We start from the raw sequence: 24821 nt of genomic DNA on the forward strand, positions 1-24821 counted from the left end.
TTTGGTGACTGCTTCAGAGAAGTCTATCAGGTTTAGGAGACATGATCTGCCTTTTACAAACCCAAACTGGGTGGGGTCCTGAGTTTGGAGATTACCAATGTCATTGTTTATAAGTTACATGATGATACGTTCCACAGCCTTGCAGATCAGGCTCATTAGGCTAATGGGGCGGTAGTTTCTGGGGTCCGTGGTGGCTCCCCCTTTGTGGAGTGGGATAACCATCGCTGCCCGCCATTCAGTGGGCACATAGCCTGAGGTGAGGCTATGATTGAACATGGTACTTAGGTGGGGTGCCAGTTCATTCTGTAGTTCATGTAGAACATAGCCTAGGATGTTGTCAGGTCCCATGGATGCTGTGTTCTTGGCTTTGGATAGTGGGTTTTTACCTGTGCAGCCGTGATTACAGAAACTTTGCATTCTTCTGATATAGAGATGGGCCCTTTAGGGGATGACAGGGGGTAAAGTTAGCACTGAACCTATCTGCCAGGATGTTGGCAATATCAGTTGGTTCTGTATATTTAGTGCCATTGTGCTGTAACTCAGAGCAGATCTGAGTGTTGCCATTGAGATTCTTGACATAGCTATAGAATGCTTTGTGGTTGTCTTTAGAGTGAGTGGCAATTTTGTTTTTGTAACTAGCTTTGGAGGATTTTATGAGGGATCTCAGCTTCTTACTGAGGCTGACCAGGGAGTTTCTTAAATCATGGGATTTTACTCTTTTTTTGCAACAGTTTCTTTCTTCTGTTGCAGAGTTTGTTTATGGTAGGGGACCAACCAGATTGGCTTCCTTTTTTTGGAGGCTAGCATCTTGGTTCGGTTAGGGATTGCACGATCCATGCATTTGTGTAAGTGCTTATAAAGTGCATTTGTGTAGGATTCAGCAGTCATATCTCTACTGTCCATCACCATGTGTGTCGTGAAGTTTGCCACTTCTGCCTTAAGAAACATGAAGTTGGCTTTGGAGAAATGTTTTACTGTGGTTTCCATAATGGGCAGTGGGAGAGGGATGTGGATGTCTAGGATGAATAGCTTGTGGTCAGATCTGACCAACGAGGAACTGACCTCTGGTGTGGAGCATCAGTTGCCCATATTGGTAATAACCAGGTCTAGGATATTGCTGCCCCTGGTGGGGGTGTGGATAAGTTAATTCAAGGCATTGAAATTTATGAATTCCAGAAAACGTTGAGCACAAGGGTTGGTACATGAGTAGTTTTCCCAGTTAATGGTGGGGTAGTTGAAATTGCCCATTATTAGGGTGTTAGGCTGTAGCCTAATATTCACCAGTGTATCAAGAAATGAGGAGTGGGAATTTTGGGGCATGGTGGGGATCTGTAGCAAGCTACAGTTTGGACTGTGGTCTTGCCCAGAGTTAGTTGCACTTGGATAATCTCGGATGCATTATGCTGAGCAACTAGCCTGGAGGCGTGGATATTCTTAATGAATATGGACACGCCTCTGCCTTTAGTGTTTCGGTCCAAGTTAGGTGGCCGAAAGGTGTGGTATGAATTATAGCCTGGTAATGCAGGGGTACTCTCTGGAGCCTTGAACCAGGTCTCTGTCACTGCACAGATCCTGAGAATGTTGACACCATAGGTGTTTTAGATACCATTGTAGTTTCCTCATATGCAGTCTTGCATATGGAAATTAGCAGGATGCAAGAGATCATGAACCCGAGGGCTTGCAGTATTTCTCTTGCAGATAGCTGGGTCTTTGTGGCCAGTAGTTTGAAGTAGGCTGTCAAACTTGTTTCTTCGGCGTGAGGAAGGCTATCTGGGAAGTTGTATTCAAGCTTGCTCCCAAGAATACAATTTGTTGACAGGGTACTAGGTGGGATTTCTTTTCGTTTATGGTGTACCCCAGTGAGGTTAGCAGTTTCTTTACAAATGCCAGATGATACAATAGTATGTCCTGGCTTTCTGCCTGAATTTGACAATCGTCCAGATATGGGTATAGCTGAATATTTCTTTGCCTGCAGAATGCAATGACTGGAGCCAGGCACTTTGTGAATACCCTGGGCACAGCAGATAAGCCGAAGGGTAGTGCAGAGAAAGTACAGTTATGTACACTTAGCATAAATGTAGATGTTGGAGTGTATTCACTGTTGCAGTCATTACATTCGGGTTATCTGCTTGCAGTAGCCCTCAGTCGGCCTGATAAACAAAGTCTTGGGTCCTGCGTCGGTTGTCGTCCCTTCATCCATGACGTCAGGGGTATAAAACATGGAGGCAACACCATTACATCAGTTTTTCTTGTCCCAGATGTCAGGTGCCCCCCTAATGGGAAGCAATTAAATCTATAAATATACGTTACACCTCCAACAAAAAAGCAAATACACCAAAAAGCTTTTGAGCATAATAAAGGAGAGTAGAGGTATAGCTAAAAGAAGTAAGGGGGCTGGAGGGAGGGTAACCAGGACTGCAACAGTGAATACACTCGAACATCTACATTTATGGTAAGTGTACACAACTGTACTATGTTCTTCGTGTTTCACTATTGCAGTCATCACATTTAGGTAGATTCCCAAAGGTAAGGATGGGAGGAGGAATTTAGATAGCATAAGAACCAGCTATAAGGCCATGCAAGACTGCAGTGGAAAAGCCGGCTCGGGATTTAGAGACAACTTGCAGATGGTAATGCTTGGTGAAAGTATGTACAGAACTCCAGGTAGCAGTTTCTAGGATGTCCCTGGTAGGGACGCCTCTGAGAAAGGCTGAAGAGGTAGATGCAGCCCTGGTTGAGTGGGGTCTAATCCCCTGTGGGATAGGTTTTCCATAGTGCTTGTAGCAGAAATTAATGCAATGGCCTATCCATTCGGAAATGGTTTGCTTTGAAATAGCCTACCCCCTCTGCCCCTGCAACAAATGCCAACAGCAGTTGGTCAGATTTCCTTTGAGGTTTAGTCCTATTCAAGTAGAATCTAAGTTGTCTGTGCACATCTAAGGAGTGCAGTATCCTTTCCCCTTTGCTCTGTGGATTAGGAAAGAAGGTTGGCAAATGAATGGACTGATTGAGGGCCACACTGGATACCACCTTGGGCATAAAAGAGTGATTGGTCCTGACAGACACCCTGTCCGCATGAAAGATGATGAAAGGCTCCACTGCCATCGGGGCCTGTAATTCAGATACTCTTCTTGCTGAAGTGATTGCTAAAAAGAAAGCTGTTTTCCAAGAAAGGAATTTTAAGTCTGCAGTAGCAGCTGGCTCGAAAGGAGGAAGAGAGTTTTTCCAATACAAAATTAACGTCCCAATCTGGAGTTGGAGCTCTCCTGGGTGGTTGTAAATTTTTGGCCCCTGTGAGGAACTGCTTGAGCAGCATATGAGAGAAGAGGGGAGGTTCTGTGCTTTAATGTGCTGAAATGACTGAGGCGTGAATTTTGATGGTGGAGAAAGACAGGCCCTTGTGAAACATCTCAGTTAAGTATTGTAAAATCTGAGGTAAATTGGGCACTGCTGTGCTCATCCCTTGAGACTGGTGTTCCAGGCTCAGAATCTTTTCCATTTTTCAGCATAAGATTTTCTAGTACTAGGTCTCATTTCCTCTAAAATGATATCCATCACTGGTTTACTGAGGGATGGTAAAGGAGAGATTAGGTAATCAGCGAGGCTGCTAGGTTCAGTGTTTGAAGCTGAGGGTGTAGGATGTGGTTCTCTGGCTGAGACAATAGGGTAGGAGACTAGGGCAGGAGCCATGGGGCCAAGTGACACACTACGCAAGAGAGGGTACCAGTGTTGGTGTGGCCAGTCTGGTGCAATCAAAATTGTCCTTGGTTTGTCTTGTTTGATCTTTAGTAGTACTTTGGAGAGCAGAGGCAGAGGAGGAAAGGCATAAACTGATAGTTTTTTTCCAGCTGAAGGACCAGAGCATCCACTTTCCAAGCTTGTTTATGGGAATCCTTGTGCAAAACCTGTCCAATTAATAGTTCTGGGGGGAGGCAAACAGGTCTATATCTGGGCTCCCCCATTTGCTTGTCAACATGCTGAAAATCCTTGGTTCCAGTTTACACTCGTGTGGGTCCATGAGCTTAGTGCTTAGATCGTCTTCCAGTGTATTCAGTTTTCCTTGCAGGAATTGAGCTTGTAGATGCACTTGGTAGCCCAGGGCTGTGTTCCACAATACCATGGCTAGTCTGCAGAGGGGGTAAGAATGTGTACCTCCCCTGCTTGTTTATGTACCACATAACAGTGGTGTCCGTCTTTACCATTAATTTCCCCGGAAGAATGTGGTCCTTGACGGCTGTCAGAGCACTCTGTACAGCTAACATTTCTTTTTGATTGATATGCAGGTGCATTTGATTTGGGTTCCATTTGCCCTGAATGCACTTCCCTGCCAGGTAAGCCCCCCATGCATAGTCTGATGCGTCTGTTAGGGTTTGGGCTGCAGGGGTTAGTGTGAATGGTAGTCCCTTGTTTTGGTGGCAGGCCTCTGCTCACCAAAGAAACTCTAGGCGTTGGCAAGGTATGATAGGAATCATCGCTTCTAGATCCTGAGAATGTTGACATCACAGGCTTTTTAGACACCACTGTAGTTTCCTCATATGCAGTCTTGCATATGGAATTAGAAGAACGCAGGAGACCATGAACCCCAAGGCTTGTAGTATTTGCCTTGCAGATAACAAGGTTTTTCTGGCCACTTGAAGTAGGTTGTCAAATGAATTTGTTTCTCTGGCGTGAGGAAAGCCATCTGGGAAGTTGTATTCAAGCTTGCTCCCAGGAATAGAATTTGTTGACAGGGTACCAAGTGTGATTTATTTTCGTTTATGGTGTACCCCAGACAAGTTAGCACCCTTTGTACAAAGGCCAGATGATTCAGAAGTATGTCCTGGCTTTCTGCCTGAATTAAACAATCGTCCAGGTATGGGTATATTTGAATATTTCTTTGCCTGGAAAATGCAATGACTGGAGCTAATCACTTTGTGAATACCCTGGGCGCAGTAGGTAAGCCAAAGGGCAGTGCAGAGAACTGATAGTGCGTGTAGCCTGCTTTGAAGCGTAGGCATCTTCTGCAAAATTCCCTGATTGGGATGTGCAGGTAAGCTTCCTTTAAATCTAATGTTGCCAACCAGGCATCTTTGCCTACCATAGGGAGCAACTGGTGAAGAGTTAGCATCTTGAATTTTGGAATCACCAAAAAGGTGTTTAAAGTAGACAGATCCAGGATAGGACGCCATGAACTGTATTTTCTGTGCATCAGGAAAAGTCTCGAGTAGAAACCTTGTACCTTTTCCTCTTCTGGTACTAACTGAATAACCCCCCATGCTTAAGAGAGAAAGTACTTGCTTTTAGGCCTCTGCCCACTGATTTGGGGGTAGATCTGGCCACCTGCTTGGTGTTGGTAACGTGTGGAAGTGAAATGTGCATCCATGGGAAACTATATTTAGTACCCATTTGTCCTGGGTAACGAGTTCCCAGTTCTTTGCATGAAGAGCAATCTAGGTGAGAACTGCTTGGAAGTTTTAAAAAGAAGTCATGGAGACAGTTTATCATAGGGGGGGGAGTTTTATTACTCCCAAGTTTGGAAGTCGAGGCCCCCCCCCCCCACTGCTTAGTCCTGTGTGTACCCTGGGACTGAAGTCTAGGAGCTCTGCTGGATCTGGGTTTGGACTGAGAAGGTCTGGAAGAGGCAGGAAAGGACCAATTCTTGGAAGGCCAATGCCTACTAAACCTTGGAAGTTGTACTTGTAAAAAATCAGTTTGCATAGATTTTGGTATTTCCTCCATCTTTTTAAGAACTTTTTCTGCCTTGTTGCCTAACAGGCGGTCCTGGTTTAAGGGAGCATCCAGTATGTTAGCTTTAACATGATCTGGCAAAGATTGCTCCTTAAGCAAAGCATGCCTTCTAAGTAGAGACCCAGTTACAGCAGCCCTGCAAGATGCCTCTAGTGAATCAAAACCACATTGCAAAGTATGTTTTCCAACTTGTTCAGCTGAGTGCAGTAAATCCTGCAAATCCTTATTTTCAGCACAATCAGAAATCAACATCATTTTCTGTTTAAGCAATCCAATAACATGCTGCTGATACTTTAACATGAAACTGGCAGTTTAAAGCCCTAATGGCGAAAGTTGCAGAAGTGTACACCTTCTTACCCCATCTATCAAGCGCCCTGTCATCTCTATCAGAGGGGGTAGGATTTTTGGCAGTAGTAGCTTTAATACCCTTGGGTCTCTGTGAAATGCTCTTAGGGTCTACAGTAGGATTTTTAAAAAGGAACTTGTGAGAGTCAGGGACCCTGTAATATCTGTCAGGTTTTCTGGGAGAAGGAGGTAAAGAGTCGGGGCCAAGCTAGATTCTGAAAAGGCATCATTCAACAATGTCTAGTACAGGAGGTATGGCTAAAAGCCTGTGCTGGGGCAGTAGTGAGAAATCCCTAAGCCTCTTTTAAGAATCAGAGAAATCCCGACCTTCCCAATGAAAATGCTCCCTGAGAGTATGCAAAGTTTCACCAAAAGATAAATTCTCTGGGGGAGAAGCAGAGGGAATAGAGTCCTCAGCATCAGAATCCTCATAGGTAGATGAGGGTAAATCCTGGTCATCAGAGGCAACAGAAAATTCAGAATCCTGGTCAGAAATATCATAAGCAAACTCACTCCTAGGTCTCTTAGAGGGGGAAGGCTGGCTTCCCCTGATTAAAGTAATAAGGTCTTCAGCCATTCTTATTTGTTTTTTAGGCACAGAGGCCTGACCATGCAGTCTGGCCATTGGTTTTCTAGGCATGGTACGAGTTTTAGGCCTTGAAGAAGATGGCATCAGTTTAATACACAAGTCAGTAGGCCTGAATACACCCTCAGAAGCCGGTGTCTGCACAGTGGCTCCGGACCCTTCCAAGGTGGAGACATCCGAAGGTTCCACAATTGAAGCATCTCGTGTCATACTGCACTCCGAATGGGTCTGAGTAGAGGCCTGCGAATCTGAAACAGCGGGTATCAGGGTCTGCGAAAGCGCCTCACTGAGTACCGGCGAACTGGCAAATGGCTTAGGAGAAGTGTCGTCGGCAGCTTTGGACCTAGGCAGCCTGTCTGTCTATCTTTGCATTTTTTCAGAATGTCGGCAGTCGGATGGCTTACCGAAGACATATCAGGATAATTGAACCGAGCACCAAAGTATTTAGAAGCGAAAATATATCAACGACGGATAGGTTGTGGTTTAAATAAGGCACAAAACCGACAGCAAGGTACATCGTGGTAAGGGACTAGGCAAGGAATACAGTACCAATGAAAATCTTTATGAGGTATTTGCTTTCCACAAGTAATGCAATTATTTACTTTTACGGACTGACATCAGTTTAGAGCAGGAAAAAGTTTTCCCAATGGGGTACTTAGGTTTTTGGTTGAAGACTTCGGTTCTGAAACTTGAAAATGAAAATTTCAGGAGTCGGCCGACCAGCACTTGCGAACTGCTTCTGCTTCGGGCACCGCACAGCAAGAAAGAATGATGTAATGTCATCGGCTGCATGTTTTATACCCCTGACGACCTGACATCACGGAAGAAGGGACAGCAACCGACGAAGGACCCAAGACTTTGTTAATCAGGTCGACTGAGGGCTACTGCAAGCAGATAACCCGAATGTGATGACTGCAAAGTACAGTTGTGTACACTTACCATAAATGTAATGTTCGAGTGCATTCACTGTTGCAGTCATTACAATTGGGTTATCCTGCTGGCAGGCTACCCTCAGCCGGCCTGAATTCCAAAGTCTAGGTCCGGCATCGGTTGCTATCGCCTCCTCCCTGACGCCAGTGCACCAGGGGTATAAAAGATGCAGCCGACGCCATTTTCTTTAGTTTGTCTTGTCCCAAATGTCAGGTGCCTTCAAAAGGGTAGGCTAAAAATATGTCAATAAAACATGCAGTCACCAAAGTATATATTTTGCCTTCATCTACAAGCAAATATACCACATAGGTTGTATAGAATAGAGAAGTACAGATAAGTTCCAGCAAAGAAATGGGGGATGGCGGGTGGGTAACCTGGACTGCAACAGTGAATACACTCTAACATCTACATTTATGGTAAGTGTACACAACTGTACTATGTTCTTCGTGTTTCACTGTTGCAGTCATTACAATTGGGATGAATCCCAAAGCTAAGGTTGGGAGGCTGGAGCTAAATAGCATTAGGAGCGGCTATTAGGCCCTGCAGAACTGCAGTGGCAAAGCCTGCCCTTGATTTAGAGTAGAGTGGTAAGTGATGGTGCTTTGTGAAGGTGTGCACTGAACTCCAAGTAGCAGCCTCTAATATGTCTTTGGTTGGTACTCCCCTGAGGAAGGCTGCTGAAGTGGCTGCTGCTCTGGTTAAATGTGGTCTAATGCCCTTAGGTACTGGCTTGCCATGTTGTGAATAGCAGAAACGAATGCAGTGGCCTATTCACTTTGAAATAGACTTTCCTTGTGATCCTGCAGCATATGCCACTAGTAATTGCTCTGTCTTTCTGAAAGCTTTGGTTCTGTTCAAATAGATGCATAGCTGTCTGTGCATGTCCAAAGAATGCAGAATTCTCCCCCTTTACTCTGTGGGCTTGGATAAAAGGTAGGCAGATGAATAGTTTGGTTAAGGCCCACATTGGACACTACCGTAGGCATAAATGTCGGGTTTGTCCTCAGAGAAACCCTGTCAGGATAAAAAATGATAAAAGGTTCCACAGCCATGAGTGCCTCTAGCTCTGAGACTAGTCTTGCAGAAGTTATTGCTAGGAGCAGAGCTGTTTTCCAAGATAAAAACTTTATATCAGCTGTAGCGGCTGGCTCAAAAGGAGGCAGGGTGAGTTTTTCCAAGACAATTGAGGTCCCATTCAGGTATTGGTGATCTCATTAGAGGCCTTAAATTTTTGGCCCCTCTGAGGTACTGCCTTAATAAAGGATGAGAAAAGATTGGTGGCTCTATATTGTAATGAGCTGAAATGGCAGAGGCATGAATTTTTATAGATGAAAAGGATAGGCCTTTGTCCAGCATCTCAGTCAAGTATTGCAAAATCTGAGGAATATTTGGTACAGCTGTGTCAATTCCTTGTGCCTGGTTCCAAGCACAGAATCTCTTCCATTTTCCAGCATAGGATTTTCTAGTACTAGGCCTCCTGGCCTCCAAAATGACATCCATCACCGCTTTAGTTAGAGGTGTGTTTTGTATGACTACAATATCCGCCATGCTGCCAGATTTAAGGTCCTGAGTTGGCTGTGCAGAATTTGATTGTTCTGCTGGGACAGTAGATGAGTCACTTGAGGTAAGGTCCAGGCTGGGCATTGAGACACGTTCCTTAAGTTTGGATACCAGTACTGGTGGGGCCAGTCTGGGGCAATCAGTATCATTTTTGGCTTCTCCTGTCTGACCTTTAGGAGTACCTTGGGGAGGAGAGGCAGAGGAGGAAAGGCATATACTGTTAAGTTTTTCCAGCTGAAAGATAGGGCATCCACTTTCCATGCTTGTCTGTTATAAGTCCTTGTGCAGAATCTCTTTAGTTGGCAGTTGTGAGGTGAGGCAAATAGATCTATGTCCAGGCATCCTCATTTCCTTGTTATCATGCTGAAGACTTGTGGATCCAAGTTCCACTCGTGGGGATCCATGAGGTTTCTACTTAATTCGTCTGACAGAGTATTTATCTTTCCTGGCAGGAATTGTGCCTGCAGATGTACTTGTTAAGTCAATGCTGTATCCCACAAGGTCATGGCTAGTCTGCAAAGGGGGTAAGAATGAGTGCCTCCCTGCTTGTTTATATACCACAGAACCACTGTGTTGTCTGTCTTTATCAGTAGTTGCCCCGAATGACGTAGGTCCTTGAAGGCTGTCAGGGCATTTTGAACAGCTAGCATCTCTTTTTGATTGATATGTAGATGCATTTGGTTTGCGGACCATGTGCCTTGAATACATTTTCCTGCCATGTGGGCTCCCCAGGCATAATCTGATGCAGCCGTTGTTAATGTCTGTGTGGTTGGGGGTAGAGTGAATGGCTGTCCCTTGTTCGGATGACAGGCCTTCAACCACCATCGAAACTCCTGTTGCAGGCAGGGAATGAGAGTAACTATTGTTTCCAGGCTGTGGCAATGTTGAGTCCAAACACTTTTTAGGTACCATTGAAGTTTCCTCATATGCAGTCTTGCATATGGAATTAGTAGAATGCAGGCTGCCATGAAGCCCAAACCTGCAGAATTTTTCTTGCAGATAACTGGGCCTTTGTTGCCAACAGTTTGAAATAGGTAGTCAGTTGCCTTTGTTTGTCTGGCATGAGATAAGCCACCTGGGCAGTTGTATTTAAGCTTGCACCCAGGAATATTATCTCTTGAGAGGGTACTAGTTTTGATTTCTGTTCACTGACTGTGTACCCTAGTCATGGTAGTAATCTCTTTACAAACGCCAGATGCTGTATTCGAATGTCCTTGTTCTCTGCTTGAATGAGGCAGTCGTCAAAGTAAGGAGATATTTGTATTCCCCTTTGTCTGCAGAATGCAATTACTGGTGCCAGGCACTTTGTGAAGACCCTGGGCGCAGTAGATAAGCCAAAGGGCAGTGCAGAGAATTGGTAGTGCATTGAGCCAGCTTTGAATCTGAGGTATCTTCTGCATGTTTGTCTGATTGGGACATGCAGGTATGCCTCATTTAGATCTAAAGTCACAAGCCAAGCCTTCTTGCCCAACATGGGCAAGAAGCTGCTGTAGAGTCAACATTTTGAATTTTGGAATATCCAGATATGTGTTTAGAATAGACAGATCCAATATTGGTCTCCAGGGCTTTGTCCTTTCTGGGTACCAAGAACAGTCTTGAATAAAATCCTTGTCCCTGCTCTTACTCTGGTACTTGTTGAATGGCCCTCATGTCCATGAGGGATGAGACTTGTTTTTGTGCCTCTGCCCATTGATGTTTTGGCAGGTCTGGCCAACCGTTTGCCCTTGGCAGGGTATCGAAGTGAAACTTGTAGCCTTGTGACACTATGTTTAAGACCCATTTGTCTTAGGTTATTATGTGACAATTTTGTGAAAAAAGTGCTAGTTTTCTCCCTAAAGGTGCTGCCAGAAGATAAGTGCTTGGCGCAAGCAGGGGGGAGTCATTGGGACCGTTTCCTGTATGGCTGTGATTTGTCTTCCCCAGTTTTGGAGGTAGAAGCACCCCATTGTTTAGACCTGTAAGAACCTTGGGGCTGGGATCTACCTCTAGGGCATCTGTATCTGCCCCTTTGTGGCCTGTCTGACACTGGAAAGGACCAATTCTTTGTAGGCCAGTGTCTGCTAAATCTTGGTGGCTGTACATGTAAGAAATCCTTGACTGTTTGCATAGATTTAGCTTTGTCCTCCATTTTCTTCAACATCTCTTCTGCTTTAACACCAAATAAAGTATCATGCTGTAATGGAGCATCTAATAATTTTGCTTTAACATGATCAGGTAGATTTTGTTCCTTTAACCAAGCATGCCTCCTAATGACAGAAGCCATAACTGCAGCCCTGCAGGAGGCCTCCAGTGAATCAAAACCACATTGCAAAGTATGCTTTCCAACTTGTTCAGCTGTATGCAATAATTCCTGCATTTCTTTGTTTTCTGCACATTTAGAATTTATCAACATTTTCTGTTTAAGCAGTGACATAATATATTGCTGATATTTGAGCATATGAAACTGACAATTTAAAGCCCTTATAGCCAGGGTAGCAGAAGTGTAAATCTGTCCAGTGCGCTAGAATCCCTGTCAGAGGGAGTAGGGTTTTTTGCAGTGGAAGCCTTGACCCCTTTGGGACCCTGACAGATAGTTTCTGGGTGAGAAGCAGGGTTTTTGAAAAGGAATTTATGAGTCAGGAACCCTGTAGTACCTGTCCGGCTGAGCTGGAGGTAAGGAGTCAGTGGTCAGACTGGACAATGAAAATACATCATCCACAATGTCTAACACAGGTGGAATAGCTAGGGGCCTGTGTTGTGGTAGTAAAAGGAAGTCTCTGAGCCTTTTCTAAGATTCTGAATAATCTTGGCTCTCCCAGTGGAAATGCTCCCTCATGGTATGTAAAGTTTCCCCAAAAGAATAATCCTCAGGAGGAGAGGCTGAAGGGATTGATTCTTCAGCATCAGAATCCTCATAGGGAGGAAGAGAGTATTCCTGATCAGAAGAGGAATCAGATGAAATTGAAACCTGATCTGAAGATTCCTATTCTGTCTCTTGCCTAAGCCTCTTATCAGGAGGGGGATGGGAACCCCTGATCAAAGTAATTAGGGCTTCGGCCATTTTGAGCATCTGTTTTTTAGGCATGGAGGCCTGTCCATGAGGCTGTTGTACTTGTTTCTTTGTCTTTAAACGTGCCTTAGTCTTTGCCTTTGAAGCTGAAGTCGTTTTAACATATAACTGAGTAGGTCTGAAAACACCCTCAGAAGCCGATGCCTGCTCAGCGGCTCCAGACCCATCTGAGGGAATAGTTTCCGAAGGTCCAATACCTTGAGCTTCCAGCGGCCTGGTTGACTCCACGTGGGTGTCGGTAGCGGCCTGCGAGTCTAAAGTAGCGGTCGTCAGGGGCTGCAAAGGCACCTCACTGAGAACCGGCAACTGGGTTAGAAGCCTCGTCGTCGGTTTTGTACCTCGGATGCCTGTCCTTTTCCTTGCGTTTCTTGTGAATTCCAGTAGTCGGATGACTATCCGACGACATTATATAGTTAAATCGTCTGCCAAAATAGTGAAATGCAAAATCGTACCGATGCTTAATAGTACGTTGGTTAAATCTAGCACAAAAACGACAACTAGCAACGTCATGGTCAGGGCCTAGGCAAGGAATACAGTAAGAATGAAAGTCCTTATGAGGTATTTGCTTCCCCCAAGAAATACAATTATTAACTTTTTCTGACATCGATCTGGAGCAAGAAAAAAAGTTTCCCAAACCGGGGTACTTAGCTTTTAGTGAAGACTTCGGATCTGAAATTCGAAAATGAAAATCTCAGGAATCGGCCGACCTGCACTTGCGAACTGCTTTTGCTTCGGGCACCGCGCGGCAAGAAAGACAGAAGAAAATGGCATCGGCTGCATCTTTTATACCCCTGGCGCACTGATGTCAGGGAGGAGGCGACAGCAAACGACGCCAGATCTAGACTTTGGAATTCAGGCCGACTGAGGGTAGCCTGCTAGCAGGATAACCCAAATGTAATGACTGCAACAGTGAAACACGAAGAACACCAGTGAAACACGAAGAACATCTGATAGTGCATGTAGCCTGCTCTGAAGTGTAGGTATTTTCTGCAAGATTCCCCTACTGGGATGTGCAGGTAAGCTTCCTTTAAGTCCAATGTTGCCAACCAGGAATTTTGCCTAGCATGGGAAGGAGCTGATGAAGAGTTAGCATTTTGACTTTTGGGATTACCAAAAAGGTGTTTAGAATAGACAGGTCCAGGATAGGACGCCAGGAGTTGTCTTTTCTGGGTACCAGGAAAAGTCTTGAGTAAAAACCTTGTCCCCATTCTTCTTCTGGGACAGGATGAATAGCCCTGATACTTAGAAGAGAGAGAAAAGTACAGTTTTGTACCTACCATAAATGTAGATGTCCGAACTGGATAGCATCTGCAGTCATAACAACTGGGTTGTCCTGTCGTCAGGCAGCCCTTCGGTCGGCCGGATTCCAAAGTCCGGGTCCGGCTTCGGCTGATGTCGCACTTCACCCGACGTCATCTCTGCTGGTCTTGGGGTATAAAGGCATCAGCCGACGCCATTTTCTTCAGTGTTTCTTGCCCCAGATGCCAGTTGCCCTCTTGGAAGGCTAAATTTTGGGTAAAAATGCCAATGTTTCCCAAAGGATAGAAGGCAAACACAAAACATAAGCATGTATGTACATATATACAAACAAATACACCATAAGAGACTCCCCCCCACCAGCTAGCTATTAGGAGGGTAAATACCCTAGGAGTACCACAGAGGGGAAGGAGGGAGGGTAATCCTGACTGCAGATGCTATCCAGTTCGGACATCTACATTTATGGTAGGTACAAAACTGTACTATGTCCTTCATGGATGCATCTGCAGTCATAACAACTGGGTAGAATACCATAGCCAACTAGGGAGGAGGAAGAATAGATTATGGTGTGGTTAGGATCCCTTGCAGTACAGCAGTGGCAAACCCTGCTCGGGATCTGGAATACAGAGGTAAATTATAATGCTTGGCAAATGTATGCACGGAGGTCCAAGTAGCCGCCTCAATAATGTCCTTGGTTGCCACTCCTCGTAAGAAGGCTGTGGTAGTGGCTGTTGCTCTTGTAGAATGAGGTCGTATGTTCTGTGGAATTGGTTTTCCATGGAAGGAGTAACAGAATTGTATGCAATTTCCTATCCATTTGGAGATTGTCTGTTTGGAAATTGCTTTTCCTTCCCTTCCTGTTGCATAGGCTACAAAAGCTGGTCAGTTTTCTGTTACTTTTTGTTCTGTCCAGGTAGTAGCGTAGCTGTCTGTGTACATCCAAGGTATGCAGCATTCTTTCCCTCTGTTTTGTGGGTTGGGGAAGAAGGTAGGTAGGTGGATTGCCTGGTTTAGGGACACTCTGGATACCACCTTAGGCATAAATGTAGGATTAGTCCTCATGGACACTCTGTCTTGGTGGAAGATTAGGAAGGGTTGTACTGCCATTAGGGCCTGAAGTTCAGAAACCCTCCTTGCTGAGGTTATTGCCAGTAGGAAAGCAGTTTTCCATGAAAGATGCTGTAGGTCTGCTGTTGCTGCTGGTTCAAAGGTGCGAGTGTCAACTTTTCTAGCACAAAGTTCAAATCCCAAGCTGGCAGTGGTGGTTTCCTAGGAGGTTTTACATTCTTGATCCCTCTGAGGAACTGCCTGAGTAGAGGATGTGAGAAGATAGGTGGATCAAAGCTGTATTCTGCTGAAATAGCTGATGCATGTATCTTGATGGAGGAATAGGACAGGCCTGTATGTAGAAGCTCTGCCAAGTACTCCAGAATGTTAGCCATATCTATATTCAACACATCCTTCCCTCTTTCAGCACTCCAAATGACAAACCTTTTCCATTTCCCTGCATAGTTCCTTCTTGTTGAAGGTCTGTGGGCTTCAAGGATAATGTCTTTAACCCTTTGGGAGAGATCTGGAATAGTTGCTGCTATGTGATGTGCCATGCAGTCAGCTGCAACGTTTTAGGTTTGGATGCATGATGCTGTAGTTGTTCTGAGTTAACATCAAAGGCATCAGGGTATTGACCACATTTTGTCCCGAGACATGCTCCTCAGCAATGGGTACCAGTGTTGTCTTGGCCAGTTTGGAGCTATCAGGATTATCCTTGGGCGTTCCTCCTTGATTTTTAGTAATACATTGTGTTTCAAGCACAGAGGTGGGAATGCATATGCTGTCAGGCCTTTCCAGCTGAAGGAGAGCGAATCCACTTTCGATGCAAGTGGATGGAATGTCCTTGTGCAGAATTTTTTGAGCTGGTGGTTGAGAGGGGAAGCGAATAGATCTATCTGTGGCATTCCCCATTTCTTTGCGATGGTCTTGAAGATGTCCGGGTGTAGCATCCATTCGTGAGCATCCGAGGTGGTTCTGCTTAACATGTCTGCTAGAGTGTTCTCCTTTCCCGGTACAAACATTGCCTGTAACTGGATGTTGTAGCTGAGTTCCAGGTTCCAAAGGTCCAAAGTCATTCTGCATAGGGGTATGAATGAGTGCCTCCCTGTTTGTTGATGTACCACAAGACTGTGGTGTTGTCTGTCCTTATCATCAAATGGCCTTCTTTGAGGAATGGTCTGAATTTTGGATTTCCAGTTTTACTGCCAGCATTTCTTTTAGGTTGATGTGCAGGTGAAGTTGGTCCTGCGTCCACAATCCTTGCACGCATTTGTCCAGCATGTGAGCCCCCATCCTAGGTCTGAGGCGTCTGTTGTGATGGTTTGGCTTGCTTGATATTTGTGAAAGGGTAAGCCTGGGTTTGACTGGCATGCTTGAGCCCACCATAGGAACTCCTGTTTTAGGCATGGAATTAGTGGAATTTCTGTTTCTAGGCTGTGCCTGTGTTGGGACCATAAAATCTTTAGGTACCACTGTAGTTTTCTCATATGCAGTCTGGCATGTGGAACCAAGATTATGCATGATGCCATGAAGCCCAAGGCCTGCAGAACTTTTCTTGCTGTTAGCTTGCTGTGGTTTGTTAGTGCCAAGAAGTAAAGAGGAGATCTTTTGTTTTTCTGCAGTTAGGAATGCCATTTGTTTTACTGTGTCCAATTCCGCCCAAGAATGTCCTTGTTTGGGATGGAATCAGCCTTGATTTTTGCAAATTGACTGTGTATCCCAGTGCTTGTAGCAAGTAAATGACCCTTTGTAAATCTGTTGTCAGCTTGCTTTTGTTGTCCCTTGTAGCAGGCAGTCGTCCAGGTATGGATAAATTTGGATTCCCTGTAGTCTGCAGTGGGCGATTACTGATGCCAGGCATTTTGTGAATACTCTGGGTGCAGTAGATAAGCCAAAGGGCAATGCTGAGAATTGATAGTGCTCTGATCCTGCAAGAAATCTGAGGTATCTTCTGCAAATTGGTCGAATGGGGACGTGCAGGTATGCCTCCTTGAGATCTACAGTTACCAGCCAACACTCCTTGCCCAGCATGGGAAGAAGTTGCTGTAGGGTCAGCATCTTGAATTTTGGGACAATGATGTATGTGTTTAAGGTGGACAGATCGAGAATAGGTCTCCAACTTTTTTCCTTTCTTGGAATTAGGAATAGTCTGGAGTAGAATCCTTTGCCTTGTTCTGTTATTGGTGCTCTTTCCACAGCTCTCATCTTTGTTAATTGCATTATCTGCTGTAGAGCTTCTGTTTTTTGATTTGGAGGTAGGTTTGGCATTCCTCTTTGACTGGTATAGTGTGGAAGTGGAAACGGTAACCTTGGTCTATGGTTTGCAAAATCCACTTGTCTTTTGTGATATAGTGCCAGTTCTTTGAAAATAAGGTTAATTTTCCGCCTAAGGGTGCTGCTATTTGTTCCCTGGTAGGCGGAGTTAGAATCAAGTCACTGTGATTGCCCTGTTGTAGTGGTAGTGGCTGTGCCTGTGGTTCTGTTATTACCTTGCCACTGTCGTCCTCTGTAGGCACCCCCTCTGGATTGATTTCTGCCTCTGGAACGTCTATTCCTGCCCCTTTGGGATCTTGTGGAGTCAGGAAAGGACCAAATTTTGGCAGGCCAGTTCCTGCTAAACCTTGGGGGCTGAACCTGCAAGAAATCTTTAACCGTTTGTACAGATTTTGCCTTTTCTTCCATTTTCTTCATTACCTGCTGGGCAGGTGTACCAAACAAACTGGTCTTATCCATAGGAGCATCTAATAACTTAGCTTTAACATGATCCGGTAAAACTTGTTCCTTCAGCCATGCATGTCTTCTTATCACTGTGCCAGTCATGGCTGATCTAAATGAAGCCTCCAGTGCATCATAGCCACATTTTAAGGAATGGTTACTAACCTGTTGTATGTTATTTACCATTTCTAATAGATTTTTCTTATCTATAGAGTCATCAGAGGATAACTTTTTAGTTAACTGATCAAGCATAAACTCTTGGTATTGTATCATGTGAAACTGACAGTTTAAAGCTCTAGCTGAGAGAGTAGCAGAGGTGTAAACCCTTTTGCCCCATCTGTCTAAAGACCTGGCTTCCCTTTCAGAAGGAATAGGGTTTTTTGCTGTGGTTGAGGCTACTGCCTTAGGGCCCTGGGATATAGTTTCAGGATCTGCAAGAGGGGCCTTGTATAGGTGATGATGAGTGTCTGGCACCCTGTAAAATCTATCTGGTTTGGCAGGTGCTGGAGGTAAAGAATCTGGTGCAGTGCAAACATCATTAAATGCATCGTCCACAACAGAGAGGACAGGAGGTATAGCTAAGGGCCTGTGTTGTGGTAGGTGCAGAAAAGTCCTAAGTCTTTTTCTGGAGTCTGAAAAATCCTGTTCCTGCCATTGGAAATGTTCTCTCATGGCATGTAAGGTTTCCCCAAAGGAGAATTCTTCTGGTAGGGAAGCAGCTGGAATGGATTCTTCAGCATCTGAGTCCTCAAAATTGGAGAAAGGAGCCTCTGGCTGGTCTGTAATATCTGAGTCTTCATAGAATCATCAGAGGACACAGGCTCGAGGGGCTCTGCTCTAGGTCTCTTTCTGGGGCTGAGAGGCCCTGTCTGGGTGAGGTTGAGATCCCTAATTAAGGATATTAAATCTGCTGCCAGAGTAAGGATTTGTGAACTAGAAGTGGGGCTGGTTGAGGGGGGTTTAGCAGGCACTGACTTAGTAGATTTGGCTGCTTTAGCCCTGGCGAAGGCCTTAATAGACATGGCTGCAGGAGGCCTAGCAGCACCACGTGCTGGGGTAGAGACATCCAAAGGGATGGTGTCTGATAAGTCACTAGTAACCACTGTAGTAGGTAAAATTTCTGAGACCGATTCAAGTAAGGTAACCGGAACCTCAGTAGTAGTCATTGATTCGGCTGTACTCTGATCAGTTTTCTCGGTTTCAGCGAAACAGAGACACTCATGTTTGCTTAACCATGGTTTCGGCCAAAACGCGGACCGCGAGTGTCGGTCTTTTTCTTTGCGTTTTTAATAATTTGGGTAGTCGGAGGATCCGACGGCATAATGTACGCAAATTCAGAGCGAAAAACTGTTCAGCAAACTCCGACCGGCGTCTAAGCGTTTCGGTTGAAAGAAGCACAGGCGAACAGGCTGCTACGTCGTGGTCTGGGCCTAAACAAGGCAAACAGTAAGAGTGGAAATCTTTATGAGGTATTTGTTTCCCACAAGTTAAACAGTTATTGACTTTTTCTGACATCGGCTGAGGCAAGAAAGAGTCCCCAGCGGGTACTTAGCTTTTAGAAGTCTTCGAAGGAGTATTCGGTAGTAGTAATCTCTGGATCTGACCGACCGGCACTTGCGAACAGCTTCTGCTTCGGGCGCCACGCGGCAAGAAAGACTGAAGAAAATGGCGTCGGCTGATGCCTTTATACCCCAAGACCAGCAGAGATGACGTCGGGTGAAGTGCGACATCAGCCGAAGCCGGACCCGGACTTTGGAATCCGGCCGACCGAAGGGCTGCCTGACGACAGGACAACCCAGTTGTTATGACTGCAGATGCATCCATGAAGGACATCATTTTTAGAGCCTCTGCCCACTGATTTGGGGGTAGATCTGGCCAACCGTTTAGGGATGACAAGGTGTGGAAGTGGAATCTGTAACCTTGGGAAATTATATTTAAAACTCATTTGTCTTGGGTAATGAGTTCCCAGTTTTTTGCATGCAGGGCGATCTTTCCTCCTAAAGAAGCAGTCAGTTGAGCAGGGCTTGGAAGGTTTAAGGTTAAGTCATTGTGACAGTTTACCATAGAAGGGTGTTTTACTACTTCCAGCTTTGGAAGTGGAAGCCCCCCACTGCTTAGGCCTGTGAGTACTTTGAGACTGTAGCCTAGGTGGTCTTCTGTCCCTGGGTTTGGACTGAAAAGGCCTGGAGGAGACAGGAAAGGACCAATTCTTAGAAGGCCAATGCCTACTAAATCTGGGAGGTTGTACTTGCAGGAAATCTTTAACAGTTTGCATAGATTTAGCTTTTTCCTCCATCCTTTTAAGTACTACTTCTGCTATGTTGCCAAACAGGTGGTCTTGGTTTAAAGGAACATCCAGTAATTTAGCTTTAACATGATCTGGCAATGTTTGCTCCTTAAGCCAAGCATGCCTTCTAAGAACAGACCCAGTGACACTAGCCCTGCAAGATGCCTCTAAGGAGTCAAAACCACATTGCAAAGTATGTTTACCAACTTGTTCAGCAGAATGCATTAAATCCTGTAATTCTTTATTTTCAGCATGGTCAGGAATCATCATTTTATGTTTAAGTAATCCAATAATATGCTGCTGATACTTTAACACATGAAACTGGCAGTTTAAGGCCCTAATGGCCAAAGTAGCTGAAGTGTATACTTTCTTACCCCATCTGCCCAGGGCCCTGGAATCTCTAGCAGAGGGAGTAGGGATTTTGGCAGTAGTAGCCTTAATGCCTTTGGTGGTCTCTGAGTCCGCAGTGGGATTCTTAAAGAGGAACTTGTGAGAGTCAGGTACTCTGTAATACCGGTCAGGTTTCCTGGGAGCCGGAGGTAGTGTGTCTGGGGCCAGGCTAGATTCCAAGAAGACATCATCTACAATGTCCAGTACAAGAGGGTTAGCTAAAGGCCTGTGTTGAGGTAGGAGTAAGAATTCCCTAAGCCTCTTTCTGGAGTCAGAGTAATCCTAGCTTTCCCAGCAGAACTGCTCCCTAAGAGTGTGCAAAGTTTCACCAAAAGAAAAATCTTGGAGGGGAAGCAGAGGGTCCTCTGCATCAGAATCCTCATAGGTAGATAAGGGCAAATCCTAGCCATCAGAATAAACAGAAATTTCAGAATCCTGATCAGAAGAAAAATCAGTTCTAGGTCTCTTAGAGGGAGAAGGCTGGCTTCCCCTAATTAGAGTAATAAGGTCTTCAGCCATTCTTATCATTTGTTTCTTAGGCATATGGGCCTGACCATGCAGTTTGGACATCAGTTTTCTAGGCATGGATCGAGTTTTAGGCCTTGAAGAAGATGGCGTTGGTTTGATAAGCAAGTCAGTATTCCTGAATACACCCTCAGAAGCCGGTGCCTGCAAAGTGGCTCCGGACCCATCCAAGGTAGAGACATCCGCAAGTTCCATAGTCAAAGAAGCATCTCGTGGCATACCAGACTCCTAATGGGTCTCAGTACAGGCCTGCGAATCTGAGGTAGCAGGGGCTGCGAAAGCGCCTCACTGAGTACCAGCAACCTGGTGACTAGCTTAACAGAAGCGTCATCGGCAGCTTTGGACCTATGCAGTCTGTCTCTGTCTTTGCGTTTTTTCAAAATGTCGGTAGTCGGATGGCTTACCGAAGCCATTTCTGGATAATTAAACTGAGTACCGAAGTAGTGTGATGCAAAAATGAACAGACGACGAATAGTTCGAGGATTGAATAAGGCACAAAATCGACAGCGAGGGACGTCGTGGTCTGGGCCTAAACAAGGAATGCAGTATGAATGAAAATCTTTATGAGGTATTTGCTTTCCACAAGAAATACAATTGTTAACTTTTACTGACATCGGTTTAGAGCAAGAAAAAGGATCCCCAATGGGGTGCTTTTTTTAAGACTTCGGTTCTGAAACTCGAAAACAAAAATTTCTGGAGTTGGCTGACCGGCACTTGCGAACTGCTCCTGCTTCGGGTACCACACGGCAAGAAAGACTGATGTAATGACATCGGCTGCATGCTTTATAACCCTGACTACCTGACGCCATGGAAGATGAGACAGCAACCGACGCAGGACCCAAGACTTAGATAATCAGGCCGGCTGAGGGCTACCTGCAAGTAGATAACCCAAATGTAATGACTGCAACAGTGAAACACGAAGAACATCAGAGGAGAGAGGTGGCTCCGTACCTGGGATTGACGTGCCCATCCCCCAACCCCCAGATTGAAGGAGGAGCAGTTCAGCGGGAACCGAAGACCAAAGGGACAAACTCGCAGCTGGTGTGAGATGCACTGTAGGTGCAGAGGTGATGGGTTCCAAGAAAGATGTCGGAGCAGTAGGCTTCGGAACCAAGATGGTCGAAGGAGGAGTGCAAGATGGAATCCATGGATAAGGCATCCCAAGTCTTGCGGGTGGATGGGTCTTAGAAAGTGAGGGGAATCCCTCTGGCTAACAGTTGGTCTACAAGACGCACCATGTCAAGTTCAGAAAGGCTCCTGGTGGATCTAGTGGATACTCCGGACAGGGAGTCAGGACATTCGATGAAGGAGCTATACACTTGGCTCAGAAATGGATCTATAGAGGGGAGTATCGGGTCAGTGGTGCAAGGTTTGCCAGCACCGAAGTATCTAGTTTCGAGACCAGAAGTAAAGGGGTCAAATCCAGTGAGGTCGGTACAATGCTCTGTGCTAAAGTGGCACTCTGAGCTGAAACTAATGCCGTAGTTGAAGGTGTGCCCTGAGCTGAAGTGGTCACAAGTGCGGAAGTCGAAATAGGCGTAGTAAGGTCTATGATAGGTGCCGGAGGCAGGACCAATGCCACAACAGGCGCCAGTATCAATGGTTTTGAGATGGTCAGAGCCAAATAAGACTGTGCCGAGGAGGCTGATTTATGCTTTGAAGATAACATTGGGACCTTTGATTTCCCAGGCTTGCTCTGATCACCTGATGGTGAAGAAGGAACAGAGTGGGATCTCTTTTTGTTCTTAGAAGGAGGGGTTGAGACCTCTGAGAACGGAGACCTGAGCAACCTTTTCAGAATGAGTTTATTTTTGCGCTCATTAAGAGTGCATTGACTGAAACTCTGACAAATGTCACATGTAGGTTGGACCGAAAAGTGGGACACTCCCAAACAGTATACACAGTCATCATGAGAATCACGGTTAGGTAACTTGTCCTTACATAAAGTACAATGCTTAAAATCTGAAGTACCCTTCTTCTCAGACATCTTGATAGAGAAAAAAACACCACAGGCCAACCGTATAATCCAACTATAATCAAAGTAAACTCTGTTCAAAAAAAGTCACAAATATAACAATACAGTGGTATGATACAGAAAAGAAAGGAAACACCTGAATAAAAGCCAGCTAATAGGTTAAACAATATCAACTATGGTATTGAAAAAATACCACAAGGTTAAGGGAGGAAGTCCATACCAACAATGGTACTTTAAAGTGTACCAACGGTAACTAAGGATAGAGAAGAAAAAACAAGGTTAAACAGAAGAAAAGACACTAGTAAAACTTAATTGCTTAATAAAATATGAAGATTTTCACAATTTTTCACACAAATATCAAAAAAGTTTCACTTAGCTGAGAGCTCAGCTGAAACGCAGCTTTACAGCAAACGAGATCTGAGGTAACAGGAAGAAGGGCATTCTGGGTAGAGACTTCACTCAAGAGTTTTTTGGCTGGAGCGAGCTTGGTAAAAAAGCTGACGTGGTTCCGAAGACTCGGAACCGAACCCATCAGTGATGAATGGAAAGAAGATTAACATCAGATCAGTACTTAAGATACACTGCAGATGTGAATCTATAAATTTCCTTCGCAAAAAAAGTAATTATGAAGAAAACAGTTCCATTGTTTATACTGCAACTCACCTACACATTTTTCAGCAAGTTCTTCTACGAAAGCACCAGACAGCTTCGGGTTCCAATCCCTGGTATGAATTTGTAAAATGTGCTTTCTCGCCTAAAATATTCAGAAAAAGAGCTTGACTTCACTGAAAAATGTACTAAATACAGCCAATCATAAGAAAATTTTTAGAAATGTTATGCCAGAACGTTACTTGCATATGAAAAAAATGAGCATTGCATATGAAATAAACACATCCTGATAATGCTGACATATTAGTTCAAAATTCATCAAAAACACTGTAGAAAGCAACACAAAAGACAAAACATCACAATCACCATTTCTTTATAGCCTGCATGCTGGCAATGATGCGTCAGCTACTACTATTCAGGGACCACAGAATCAGATGTAAAAATCAAGGAGCAGACTAGCAAAGTTGTTCAGATAGGGAACATACCAAACAATCGTAATATGAAGTGAAAGAAACTAAACTAAACATGTATCACTTTACTCCCTATAAACTATGGTGCTGAACAGAAAGTCCTAATACTATGAAAAATCTTCATTAAATCAAAAAACACACTCGCCAACAAGTATTAACTGAGTTGCAGGACACTTCATTTTCATTACCTGATGTCACAGGACAGTTTTTTTTTTTTTTTTGCAATGTAAACTATTACTTTTGCACTGTGATAAAGACTAATATGCTAAGGAAAAGCTGACTATTTTTCAGAAGAGAAGTGCATAAAAATTGCTATTTTGACATCATCAAATTAACAAAAGTGTGTCCAAACTCTACTTTCACAGAGAACACGTAAACTGTTACATTACATATACCTTTTCGGTAACGCATAACACTTAAAATAATGTGTGAAATGGAATGTAAACCACATTTGTTACAGTGACATGCATTGCAGTTTAGTCCTTGCTTCTTTTTCCACTGCAAATTTATGTATATGTATGTATGCAGTACTACAAAGTATGCTGCTCAAAGGCTGATTTACTAGGTCACATGATGATTTCCCTAACAGTACTTTGATTTACTGAATCCTACCTTCCCCCATTCAACATGAAAACATCTAAGGCATCATCCAAATTCAAGCTAAAGCCACAGAAAGACCTGTTTTGGGGACTTCTAAATAAGTTAACAGTTTGTGCAGGAAGATACATTTGGGATACAGCTACTGCCTTTAGGGATCTAAATATTTTATTCTGGACTTTAAAGCCTGTCGGGATACTGTGCATCTTCGACCAAAAGCAGTCAAACTTTAGTTTAAATATACTTTCCTGACCATTAACTATCCTTTTTGAAAGTGTTTTTTTTTTACCTTCTGGTGTAAGTCCTTGTACTGCCTACATATCTGCTTGAAAAATAAATGGTTTAACTTAACTTACTGCACGTAAATAATTAAATTAGTTAACTCTGAATGCTTGTGGCTGATGCTTTGTTGATTAGCATAAGGACTATACATTCTACCTGTGTACCAAACTATGATGCCCACCCAATGAAAATAGTGGCTGCTTAGAGTTAATTGCTGCTATTTAAATATTTAAAGACCACCTGACTTTAAAAGGTAAAGACTAAGGTCTGTTCCTGTTTAGTTAATTTTGACTAAATGGTAGCAACATAAAGTCAGGGAAAGAGGGGATGGTGCTACATAATCATTTACATCCTCATACATTCTAAAACAATAAGTGAGAAGGTCACTGAAAAAACAATCAGTAAAAACAAAACGAAAACTCCAGCAAAGCTAGAACTTCCACTGAGTAACCTCCCAAACCTCATGT

The 24821-nt window shown here is 44.3% G+C and overlaps 1 protein-coding gene across 1 annotated transcript in view; it reads right to left on the reverse strand.

The window, feature by feature from the left end:
- Positions 1-24821, reverse strand: part of ATAD2B (ATPase family AAA domain containing 2B) — a 4508062-nt gene that overhangs the window by 2264040 nt on the left and 2219201 nt on the right. Inside the window, exon 17 of the mRNA XM_044063554.1 lies at positions 23060-23150. Coding sequence (XP_043919489.1) covers positions 23060-23150 — 91 coding nt within the window. The remainder of the gene's footprint in view (positions 1-23059; positions 23151-24821) is intronic.

Source organism: Protopterus annectens, chromosome 2.part1 (genome assembly GCF_019279795.1).
Source record: "Protopterus annectens isolate FY-2018-M chromosome 2.part1, PAN1.0, whole genome shotgun sequence".
NCBI classification, from domain to species: Eukaryota; Metazoa; Chordata; order Ceratodontiformes; family Protopteridae; genus Protopterus; species Protopterus annectens.